At 37.2% G+C, this 12,882-nt stretch overlaps 1 protein-coding gene across 6 annotated transcripts; it reads left to right on the plus strand.

Annotated features, from left to right (window-relative positions):
* Positions 1 to 1,251: 1,251 nt before the first annotated feature.
* LOC105038935 (UBP1-associated protein 2C) lies at positions 1,252 to 12,759 on the plus strand. Of its 6 annotated transcripts, none has more exons than XM_010914900.4 (2): positions 1,252 to 2,608; positions 10,159 to 10,301. In XM_010914900.4, the coding sequence occupies exon 1, from the start codon at positions 1,366 to 1,368 to the stop codon at positions 2,605 to 2,607; it is 1,242 nt and encodes a 413-aa protein (XP_010913202.1). In that variant the 5' UTR covers positions 1,252 to 1,365; the 3' UTR covers position 2,608; positions 10,159 to 10,301. The 6 variants fall into 6 exon arrangements, with proteins under 6 accessions (XP_010913202.1, XP_010913180.1, XP_073109161.1 ...); XM_010914878.4 differs by lacking the exon at positions 10,159 to 10,301 and adding an exon at positions 9,641 to 10,035; XM_073253060.1 differs by lacking the exon at positions 10,159 to 10,301 and adding an exon at positions 8,101 to 8,468.
* Positions 12,760 to 12,882: the final 123 nt, after the last annotated feature.

Here is a 12,882-nt window from a genome sequence, read left to right on the forward strand (position 1 = left end):
TTTATTTAATATATAATTTTATAAATTAATTATTAATGAATTAATTATATAAATAATTTATGAATTTATAATTTAATTTAAATAGTTAATTAATATTATATAAATACTAATTAAAAATAGTAAATATAAATAGAGAAATAAAAAATAATTTAATTATTTAATTATAATTATAAAAATTATATATTAAAATTAAAATAATGACTAATAAAAATTAATAGTATATAATTAATAGTATATATAAAAATATATATAAATAATACGAATGAAAAGTAAAGAAGTACCGTAGCTTTATAAAAAAAAATGAGTAATTTTGTTAATATAAAAATCTATTCTTCAATGCTCTATTCATTTTTTCTTTATCCTCTCAATTTGGAAGGATGTAAATTGGTGGGTTAGATTGGATGGGTAATCCTTCCTTTTTCATCTATTCTCTCTGTAATTTTTTGAATCAAATGATTGATAGAGATTATCATCCTTCTAATCTCATCCATCTACTCTCTCGTAACCCTAACCAAACACAGGATAAAAGTGTAAATCGAAGTTTGGGCTGTTTTATAAGGGGATAAGCCCAGAGCCCATTTCTATATCGAAAAATTCTTTGCGCACCGTGGGTGGTGAAAAAAATCTGACGTAGAGCACACCATCTTATCTGATTGGTCCACATAGTCATTGCTTTCCAATATGCATTTAATACTCATAGATCGATTTTTTTATTTAAAAATTTTATATGATAAAAATATCTTTGTTCTTTGTAAAAATTATGACATCCTATGTCCATATTATGATATTCTGCATTTAGAAAGTCATAATTTTTATTCACAAGATGTCATAATATAATGTAAAATATGATAATATGCACAAAATATCAAAATTTTTTACAAAGAATAGAATTATTTTCATCGTTCAAAATTTTCAAATGAAAAATATAAAATTATAGATATTAAATATATATCAAAAAATGATCCGATAAAAATATTTTTTTTATATTATCATGATATCTTAGATCATATTATAATATCTTAAATCATAATATGTTACATGGTGTCATAATTTTTTTTAAAAATAAAAATATTTTTATTTTATAAAATTTTTAAATAAATAAATTAATTTTTAAATATTAAATATTTATTAAAAAATAATAATTATATGGGCCAAACGAATAAACGGTGCGCTCCGCGTCGGATTTTCTGCACCGCCCAGGTCGCTGGACCTCAGTGCTCCGCAGCCCCAAGTCAATTCTGGCCTCAAATCCGCCAACGGGACGCACGATTCCCCAAGCGTAAAACCACGGTAGTAGCGTCGCTGCTGTGAGTCTGAGCCTTAGGTTTTAGGGTTAGGGTTTTTCCTTTCCGCTCTCCTCCGGCTATGGATCCCACCTCGAAGAAACGCAAGTCCGACGAGAACGGCGCCGTCGTGGCCTCTCCGGCCCTGCTGACGCCCGAGGATGCCCGCAAGATCGTGGAGCCCTTCACACGCGAGCATCTCCTTGACATCGTCCGGGAGGCCATGTGCCGCGACGCCGGCGTCCTTGACGCCGTCCGAGCCATTGCCGACCGTGACCCGGCCCAGCGCAAACTTTTCATCCGTGGCCTCGGCTGGGAGACCACCACCGAGTCTCTCCGCAACCTCTTCTCCTCGTACGGTGAGCTCGAGGAGGCTGTCGTCATCGTTGACAAGGCTACGGGCAAGAGCAAGGGCTACGGTTTTATCACCTTCCGCCACATCGATGGCGCTCTGCTTGCCCTCAAGGAGCCGTCCAAGAAGATCGACGGCCGCATGACCGTCACGCAGCTCGCCGCCGCCGGCACCACCGCCGCCGCTCCTCCCGCCATCGACGTCTCGCTGCGCAAGATCTATGTCGGAAACGTCCCCGCTGACATGCCCTCCGACCGCCTCCTCGCCCACTTCTCCTCCTACGGGGAGATTGAGGAGGGGCCGCTGGGGTTCGACAAGCAGACGGGAAAGTTCCGGGGGTTTGCGCTCTTCGTCTACAAGACAGCCGAGGGAGCTGGGGCATCGCTAGTCGACCCCACCAAGAACATCGATGGGCATCATCTGGTGTGCAAACTTGCGATTGACGGGAAGAAGGTAAAGCCAGGGGCTCCAGCCGCGGGTGCTGCTGCTCCGGTGGGTGGAGTCCAGGGCCAGCGGATGGGAGGCGGGGCTGATATCGGGGGGGATGGGCTCGGAATGGGTCACCAGTCCTCTTTGCCAGGTTCTTTCGGGGGTTACTCTGGCGGTGGGATACCAGGTGCTGCTGGTCTGGGTCAACATCATCACCCATCGTCAATTGGTGCGGGCACTCCCGGTCTGTCATCGGTTGGAAGCCAGGTGCCTGGAGCTGGAGGCTATGGAGGAGGCCTTGGAGGACCTTATGGGGCTTCCTCGCAGTATGATGGTCCTGGCTATGGTGGTTTTGGCGGAGGATCATCTTTGTATCGCATGCCACCAAGCTCTGTTGGGATGCCCTCTGGTGGTTATCCTGAGAGCGGGCATTACCCGCTGTCATCATCTGCTTACCAGAGCCAGCACCGTCCACCGACTGGTTCATCTCCTGGAGCTAGAGTTCCAAGTGGAGGAGGGCTTTATCAGAACCCTTTCTACTAGGGTAATCTATCTTTTACAACTCTCTTTACTTCGAATTGATTCTTTTCACTTAAATAGATTTTGTAGCTTCTCAAGGGCTTATATTATCGGCCTTAGATTAATTTTTGTAGTTCAATTAAGTTTATCTGACAGAAATATTCTTTGGTTTGTGTTGGTTTATGAAGGCATATTAGACTTAATAACTGGTCTCATTTTGCAGAATTTGGAATTTGGAATTTTTGTATCGAACCATCTGCATGTTGCTTGATTATTGTTGGAATTCTGGCTGATCATGGGGATCTGGAATGTATGATGCGTTTTTCATTGATTTTTGCATTCAGGTTTCTTAGTGACAAATTTCATGTGTTGTTCAATCGCTTGACCTGCATGAGATGTAGTAGTTTTCTGTCTTGGATGGCTCATTTAGATGATGCATTGAACTTAATATATTGCTATGTATTTAATGCTTTATAAGTTGATTCTGATGAAATCACGTCCTGTTACATGCTATTTGATCTATCCACTTCTGATGTTGCCTTTTTCCCTCTTTCTCTTTACACTAACAGAGCAGTACCTTCAAGTGAATCATTCGTATGCACATGTATACTGATTCATGATACTTGTTGAGTCCTCTATATATGCATGATCCATCTTATATGGTTTGTTTGCTTATGTCTATCAACCTTGTCTCCTCGCTCTTATAATGTTCTTGATTACTTGGTCTTGTTCTCAAGAGATGCATGAAAACTGACTTTCTTGTTTGCTGTTTTCACTCGCTGTCAGAACTTCCTGATACTTAATTATAATTTAGGATAAATTATTTTGTTAATTGTCTTGTAATATTTTTGGTGACTTGGTCTTCTTCTCAAGAAATGCGTGCACATTTCGCTTGCTGTTTTCACACTCGCTGACACAACTTCGTGCTTCTTAAGAATAACTTGAGATGAATTCCTTGATTAGTTCTTTTATAGTATTCATGATTACTTGGTCTGCTTCTCAACAAATGCATGAAACTTTCTTTCTTGCTTGTTGTTTTCACACTTGCTGACAGAACGTCTTGCTACTTCAGGATATTTTAAGATAAATTCCTGTATTAGCTGTCTTCATAACCAAGCTACTTGGTATATTCGTTTAAGTACTATCACAAAACGGTCATTTTCAGATACTAATATTTGGAATAATGGAATAAGGAAAAATGCTTTGGGGGATGATAAGTGCACATCATCAAAAGTTACTTAGCCCAGTACTGCTGATGTGGTACTTAAATACTCAATTATCTCACTTGTTTGGCAACAATTTTGCGGAGTTACACCAACCCCTTGCGCCGCTCAGTGTAGAGAGCTTTTTATGTGCATGAAAATGGGCTATCTGAAGCACTTTTTATAAAATAATGCTAATGATAATGTTACAACTCTGTAATAGGAGTTAAAGGAGAATATCCTACCTCTAAAGCTTGTACCTTAAGGGGTAATAATTATCCAACTTGACATTTGTGTGGATTGTGTATAAATGAGGGCAAGATTTTCATCTTGTCTAACATATCTATTGTGATCTAGGTTTATGTGATGTCAGGCTATTCATAGTAAAATATGTATGGTAAAATCTTGACCTCATTATATAGGCCAATAAATACCAATAAATTTCAAGATATTGGCCAATATTGTACAAATATATTCTGGTGGTATTGGATTAATTAATTAATCTTGAAATTGATGCCTGAAATTAGTTCGTAATCGTGAATTCACTATATTGGTTATGATTTTGATATCTTGGCAATACGAGCCCCAAAGTCTCAATTCTTTTCAAACTTAACCACCTAACTTACAGGCCAAGATAAACCTGAGATCTTGATTCATTGGGCTGAGTCCACTCACCTAGATGACTGATATCTTATGATTAAAAATCTTGTTTTAGGGGCTCTATAGTTTCGATGGTTAGACTATCTACACTGTATCTTAAGTGAGTAGAATATATGCTAGAGCTTCAACCTAAATCATGTCATGATTTGGAATTTTTCATGTGCCATGTTATCCTAGCTTGGTTGATTTTGGTCTGTGATCTCTTATTTGTTACTTTGGTATCAAGTGTTAGCTTTTAATGAAAATGCCGTATTAGAGTTGTAAAAGGATCTACAATTTTCATCAAGGTTCGTCGAACTGGTATCAAAGTGTGTGTTAACTAGTCATTGATTCCGCATGGGATGGATCTATACTGTGCTATTTCGGTGCACCAACACAAGGAACAGAGAGAAAGAAGGAGAGGGAGGGAGAGGGGTGAGAGGAAGGGGGGGAGAGGGAACTCTCTTGGAGGTTCCTTAGCTGGGTCTCCTAAGTCTGATGGTTATATCCATGAAGGATGGGAGGAGCGGGAGAAAGGCTGGAAGAGGAGGGCGTTGACAAAGGTGAGTAGAGGAGGGAAAGATGTGAGGTTTTTGTATTTTGAAGAGGTGAGGATTCTTGGTGTTCTTGACTAAGATTTGAGGGAGAGGAGGCAAAGGGGCTAGAGGAGGGGGGTTCGTGATTGAGAGAGGGGAGGGGTGGGGTTTGAAGGTTTCGAAGGAGATGGGGATGGTTTTGTTTTTTTTCCCCCCTCCTTCGGGGGGTGCGGGGGGTGCGGCGATTGAAAGTGGATCAAGTGGTGGAGGTAAGTGCTGGAGGAGGCGGGACCTGCGATAGGGGGGACTTTTTTTTTTGGTGGGGGGGGGGGAAGGGAGGGGGTGTCAAAGGGTTTTGAAAGACGTGGGGGTGGGGTGAGTTGGGGGGTGATATCAAGCGGATCTTGAATTGGGAGGGGGCTTTTTAATGGGTTCAACATGTTTATGAAGCCAATAGGTCAAACGTTCCTATTTCTTGTTGGTTTGGTTTAGTACGTGCTGAACTAGGTGGTTTCAGTCTGGTATATTCGTAATCGAATGGTTTGGGATGGTACGGTGGACCTTGATTTTCATTCATTAGCTTAATTTTATCTCATCAAGATATTGAATTTTCATGTCTTTCTAATATCATGTGTTAATTTAGTTATTTGGTTTTTATTCTCTTTAAACTTTATGAAATTCAACCTTGGTTAGTTCAACTTTGGTCTTCTTGGGATTCATGCTCATAAGATATCACTAGCCATCTACTGTTGCAACCCTTCTCCTTTATGTAGGCTCGGGATTGACTAGTACAAAATATAGGCTATTTACAAAACCTTCTTAGTTGAGGTATTTAGGATTGATTATTTATAAGAAACAGGAGATTGAAGAGGATGTTATCCACAGGATTAAAGCATATTGGATAAAATAAAGAAGTGCAGCTGGGATATTATGTGATTATAGGATACTTTCCAAGTTAAAGGAATGTGATTAGTTATTCTTAATGGTATAGAATGTTTGGTAGTTAGAAAATAATTTGTGCAAAGGATGAGTGCAGCTAAAATGAAAAATGTTGAGATGGATGTATGGTAATATAAGAAAAGATAGAAAAAAAAATGAAGTCATTTGTAAAAAAGTGGAGGTAGCACCTATTGAGGACATATTGAAAGGATGATTTGGACATATACAACATAGGGATGCATCTGTTAGGAGTACTAGTTTGATACATGTAGAAGGAAAGAGGGGTAGAGGTAGAGCAAAAATTATATGGGTAAAATATGAAGGAAGGATTTAATATTTCAACATCTTTAAGAAAGTATGGTCCCAAATCGAGCGAAATGGAGGAAAAGAATTTATGTAGCCTACTTCAACTAGTTTGGCATTAAGGTTTAGTTGAGTTACTGGTTCAAGGTAAGTCTAGATGAGTTCGGTTGGATTATGATGGGTTAAGTCAGAATGTCAGGTTAGGTTGTATGAAGCAGACAATAGGTTAGTCCAATCATGTTCGGCCTCGGGAATCCACACCCGTGGGCCTAGGAGTTTGGGGTTTGTTTGATTAAGAAATCCTAACATAGTGTCAAGTCGGGTTTGGTAGGGTCTTCTTTGCAAATGATATATTGTTCTAACTTGAGCCGACCTGTATGTGTTGCTATGCTAGTGCACTCTAGGTGGTTTGACACTATTTTAATTCTAAAAAAATGAATTTTAATTACCTCTTAGCATATATAGAGCCTTTTTCTTGGTATTATTAATTGACATGGCTTGTGGAATCGCAAAAATTGTCACTTATTTTTGCTTTATTGGTTGCATTTGAGCTGTCTTTTCTTCAACTGAATAGATGATCAATTTTACCTGTTATATGTCATGTGTGCTTTATTTTTAGTCAAAAACTTAAAAATAATGTAAGCCATCTTACATTTTCTTTTCAGTTTGGAACTTGCATGAACATTGGTTGGTGGACATCAAGTCCATTTCCTTGTCCAAAGGAAGGCACTAGCTGTATAGAGGTTGGGGAGAAACATGTTTAAGTTGCAAAATGGAGGGAAATGTTGAATGGGTAGAATTAATTTTTTCTTGTGTGCATGTGTTAGACTTTTTTGAGGCTTTAGTGTTTGAACTTCCTGGACAACTGTGATTTCCATTTGGTGGCTAGAACCATAATTGCAATTAAACAATTTTCCCGCTCCTGGAGGAGTTCAATGGCAATGAGTGTAAATAGACATTTAAATTGCTGAATAAAATTGTTGTTTATTATGGCATATCATTACCTTTTCTGTCTCCCATAGAATGAATGAATGCTAGCAGATACTAAATAAAGAGGGGATTTCTATATATGAAATTTATGGTTACCATTAAATCACTTCATTTTGATGATCTAATGTAAATTTGATTAAAAAGTAATTCATTCTAGTGATCTTCCATTGGTTTTTAATTTTTTTTATATATTTGTTTTAATATTTTTGCTTGTTTCAGGATCATGTTTTCTCTTTCTCAAGTTAGTTTTTTTTTTGGGGGGAAAGAACCTTCATTTTTGTTTCATTCCCCTTATGGTATGCATGGCTAGAACAAAGTTTTAGCTATGGATTCTCCTGAAACCTCTCCTCATTTTCCTATTCTTCTTGTCTACCTGTTGAAGTCTCCTCTGAACTTGGTCTTGGTGTTACAACATTTTGAGATGAAGAAAAATAAGTGTTCTCTGAATCTGGTGTTTTGCTGTGTCAAATCAGTAGTGAAAAGAAAAGGTAGTAGTTCTGTAGCTACGACCATGAAGAAGTGCTTTTAGATGTCCTAATAGCCACATGGTAAATAGTAAAATAGGATACAAGGTGAGGACTGTGACATTATATATATTGATCCGATGAGTTGGTTGGAGGGACCCAAGGGACTATCAGTAGGCTTCTTATCTGATTCATTGCCATTACATTTGAAGTAGCTGTTTTTAATCATTGATGTGTTGTATTAATATTTTGATGGTTATTATGTCAAGTGCATTAGAACTTGTAGATTGATTCATTGTTTCAAAATCATTGATTTTAGCACTTATTCACAGCTTCTTTCAGATCTTCATCGTTTGTTAACTCTAGATGCTGCTGACTTTTTCTATTTGCATTGTAATTAGTTCAATAATTATTCTTCTTTTCCACTTTTCCAAAAAAAATCAGCCCATAAGGTTGCTAGAGCAGTTCGGCCCAAGCATGATAAGTACCAAACTGGTGCTATATAGCATTTGGGTATGAAGTAGCTGATATGTTGGGCAAAAACCCACTAGAGCATCCGCTATGCTACGATGTCCAAGCAGACAATTTATTAGTTGGCTTATAAGTTGGTTAAAGGATGGCCAGTCTAGTTGTTTCATGCTTTGGTCGGATGGGGCATGCAATAGAAGAGGAGAAAGAGAAGTGAATTATGTTATAAGATTGTGGACATCTTTTCTCTATGGTTGATGTTATGACATTATTTGTATCTTTATTATAATTGATGTTGTGTGATTGTGAATATTTATATTTTATGAATGATGTTACTATGTTTAGTGGATGATGATACTTATTAGATTGTTGACCTGTACATTGTGTGGATGTTGCCTTGATATAATGATGTTAGGTGGACAATATTTTGTGGTTTTCTTTTTTTTTTTTTTCCCCTTGAAATGAATGAAAAATATTGATATTTCATACTAGGTAAAAATATTGATATATTTTAGTGACCTATTCCCAACCCCCCCAGGGGAACTGCTTCCTGCCTGCTATCCCTTTTGGATATTTCAGATTCATTTGTATTTCTTTTTGTTTGGGAATCCTCTTTAGATTGATGGCGATATCTTCACGTGTATTCTTACTCACCCATACTCACCATGTGTTTTGATAAAATCTGAAAGAACTTGCTAATATAAGTCAAGATAGATTCCCCCCTTAGAAGTTCTAATTAGAGGAGAACAACACTTTCCATTGCCGGTTCTAATTAGTTGTGAGAGTTGAGTTTTGGGTCACTTTGGTCTGAAATCAAACAATGGCTCACGTGGACCTAGCTTCAGTGGTAGTGCTAATGCTGTAACTTGTTGAATTGCTTGGACTATAATAGCTTGTAACTCTTGGTTGGGTTGCTCGGTAAATAATGCTACTATTAAGAAATGATTTTACCAGAAAAGTTGATGATCAAAAAATGTGTGCATTTCTCTTATTCATGCTCATCCCCTACATTTATTTTTATAGTAGTCTGTTAAGAACAATCTAATTCAACTTAAGGGAGAGGTGTACTGTATTTAGATGCTGAAAGATCATGTTGAAGCCATTTGACTTGAAGGTGGTTTATAAATCTACTAAAAAGTTTAAGATTTTGGAAAAGATGGGTGCTCATATCAGAAATGATGGATAGCTTGATGAGAAAATGATAAATATCTGAGGCGGACAAAGAATTATAAGTAGTTGGCATTGACCAAAGATTGTTCTGTTGGGATAATTTCTTAGGTACTCACGTGTCCTAAAACAGTGATTTAGATCAAATGTCTTGACTGTATTGTCAATATTGTGATTGATCATGTTGAGGGAGGTGCTTGACCTTTTACATATTGTTGGAGCCGACTGTATGTTTGCACTGGTTTGGCTAGTCTAAATTGCTGCCTTTACGGTTGTGATGGATGGGTGATCTCTAGGCTCTAAGTAATAATCTCGTAATTGATTTTGATGGCAACTAAGGTTTGTGCAGGGTCTGTGTTGTTGCTGGCGTATATTGGATGGAAGTTTGACCATGATGGCTTCGAAAGTTTGAACTTTGCTGATTTGCTTTCTTTAGTTAGTCCTCTGAGAGACCACATGACATGTATGCGAGAGTATATCTCTGCATGCAGTTGACTTCCTTCATGGCATTGTTCTCAACATTGCTATCAAGATTCCTGTAATTTGTGCATGCAGTGGTTTATGTATTGAATCGCTTGGGATTGTAAGTTATATGGGAAAAGTGTGGTCTGCTCTATTTGTTTGGTGTTTGTAAAATAAATGAGGTTATCGAGTAGGTTTCTTCTGCTGTTTTTGTAGATGCACTCTTATGATCATGATATATTGAGGTCCAACTGTTAATAGATGTAGCATCCTTTTCATGAATGATATCATGTCTTTAAATTGCATTTATTCCTGAAGGAATTAATACTTGGATGATTGACAAAATGCAACCATGTAGAGCAATTGTTGTGTCCATTTTGCTTATAACTTATTATATTGTGGCAGTTTGATGGACGAGATGAAGCCCATTGTGTTTGTTCGCTGAGCTTGTGGTATTTTGTGGATGCTTGATGTAATCTCTGTTTTATGTTGCCAGAGAGCTGTGGTGTCTCCCAGTTTAATGTCTATACAATTTGATGCCTGTTTTACATTGCTTCATAATTTGTTTGTTGCATTTTATTTGTTTATTTTCCTGTACCACCTTTGTCTGAGGGGAGACCATTATGAGTTTTATTGGAGTTTTACTATGGATAAATAAGAAATGCCACATAGTTTGGGTCCAAAAGGCAGCTTAGATTGTTGACCGGTAGCAATGGGGCCAGGGAAGTTTGATTAGCAGAATGATTTTGGTTGTTTTGTTAGTTAACCCCTTCCATGGAATTTGCCATCTGTTTTTATTCTCGCAGAGCTAGTCCATCTTTGTTGCATGCATCTCAACTTTTACATAACCTTGCATTGTTCGCATAAGTTTACAACTAATCTCTTTCCTAAAGCATGTCGATGAGGTGTCAACTTGTACATAGCTTTTAAAGAGATTATCATATATTTTCTTAATGATGGACTGCTGTAATGTTGATCTCTTTTATTTTTAAACAGATTTTCTTGTGCACCTTTATTCTCTAGCATATTAACTTGTCATATAGTCATATTATTTGTTTGTCCATGATATTAACATAAGACACGAGAAGTGCATTTAATAGACTAAGCATTCCATATTATTACACATGTATCAATGTATAATGGAGTCTTACAAAAGATGTGGATGCTGCTGCTTTTGAGTTTGATGAACTTATCTAATGCAGGCAACTACTAGAGTAGTGCAGGACATATTTCTTTGTGCACATTGTGTGCTTATCTGTAGAGCCTGAAATATCTAGTTCTTTACATGCATTTTGACATCACTGTTGTTGCTGGTTTCATGTATGAATTGTTATTATTTCAGCTGATATGTTTGAAATTGTTAGCTGTTAAATCTTATGTAAGATGATGCTTGGATGTTTGTTAAGTTTTAGAAGTTGATCAGAGGGACTTTACTATCATTTATTTATGGTAAAACATGGTTTCCGGTAGCTGCTTGTTGAGAATTTCTAAAATTTCTTTTCTTGTATGTATGTATTTTATCTTTTCCTCATACTTTTGGTTTGGGTCAACTGTTTATATGACTGGTTTTATTAATTGTTTCCAGCAGGATATTTGTTTTGTTTGTACTATGTTGAATGATGAATTGTGTTGTGATGGATGTGTTATTCAGGTGTATGACAACTCTTGGGAGCAAATTCTTTGACTGGTTGTGCTGAATGCAGACTTGTTATCTACTTTTTTGATGAATGGCTTGCAAATTTACTGGATACTTCTCTGCTTCTCTGCTCTGCTATGCAGTTTGCTCTGAGTGTTAGCTGCTGGGAATTATTAAGAGTAGTGTAGAACTTCTGAAATTGTGAAAAAGCTCCATAACTGCAAGACCTGTACTTTTGTGTCTGCAATTATATTGAAGTTTTCTCCATGACAAATTTAAAAATGCACTTGTTTGTTACTTATGCTTTGTATTTTGTTGTGAAGTGATCTTTTCCTTGCTTTTCTTTATAAATACTGGATGGCCTTGTTGCGAGTCCTGAGATTTTATAGTCTCACCTTGATGATATAACATCATTTGTGCATTATGCTAGAACATTTCTAGTTCAGGGGAAAGAGATTGCTTGGTGATTGTGGTTTTTTTTGGACTAGTTCATGTCTCATCAGAGATGAGGATAAATATCAGCTATGAAACTCTGGCATGGATTGTTTGTCTTCCATTGTTTTTCGACTTCAAGCTGGGCTGCTTATCCTCTTCTTTTTTGCTGATTTTTGACTGTGTTCCTTTCTGTTAACAGTTTTGGTTGTTCATTCAGCAAGTGAAACTCTGTGCTTCAGTGATTTTTAAAATTTGATTGGCAGGGGTCTATTAGAGCAATGTTATCCTCATATCATTTATATAAGGAACTAAAAAAGTTTCATATGCTGTACTCAGTTAGTAAGCGTATACTGCATAGATAGATGAATATGGCCTATGATGCAGTCATTTTAGTGTCAGCTTGCCGGGTTATTATTCCTCCCATTTGGCTATGCGCAACATCATCTGGCTGACTGCATTTTCTTCTTTTCTGGGTTTCCTTATTTTCTAGTGTAGAGTTTTAGTTCATGGTGGTTGTTCATATTGCCGTTTCCTTGTCTTGAACTAATTTTCTTTGTTATGCATTTCAATTTAATTTATTATTGTGTTGATGGTGGCTGTTGCTCTCTGCAATTTCCATTTCTGAATTTTTATTGGTTTCTTCAATTAATTTGATTTTAGTCTTGTTGTTGTTTTCTTTAATTATTTTTAAATTCGTTTTTATGTGGCCTGCATTCTTGGACGTGGCTTGCAGAGGTTGAAAATTTGGATGGTCTCATCAATGCTTAGACTTTGATCATCTTGATTCTTGATCTGATGGTTGCGATCTTCTTTTCCCTGGAGAACCCATGAGAACACACTGTTTTAATATATTGCTGGCTGTGTGAATATGATGTGCGAAAGGAGCATATACCCTAATCAAGTATATTTTATAATGCATTCATTGGTTTGCCATCGATTTTTGTGAATACAAGGACAAAGAACTAGTTAACATTGGTAAAGAGTAGAATTGTGGAATTTGGTATGGTCGATAGTTCAATGCTGTTTTGATCTTGAGCTCTTGGGCTATTTATAAATTC

The sequence above is a fragment of the Elaeis guineensis genome, chromosome 2 (assembly GCF_000442705.2).
Source record: "Elaeis guineensis isolate ETL-2024a chromosome 2, EG11, whole genome shotgun sequence".
In the NCBI taxonomy this organism is placed as follows: Eukaryota; Viridiplantae; Streptophyta; class Magnoliopsida; order Arecales; family Arecaceae; genus Elaeis; species Elaeis guineensis.

Excerpts from the sequence above, each read along its gene's own strand:
- LOC105038935 (XM_010914900.4), top strand. The coding sequence starts at position 1,366 with ATGGATCCCACCTCGAAGAAACGCAAGTCCGACGAGAACGGCGCCGTC.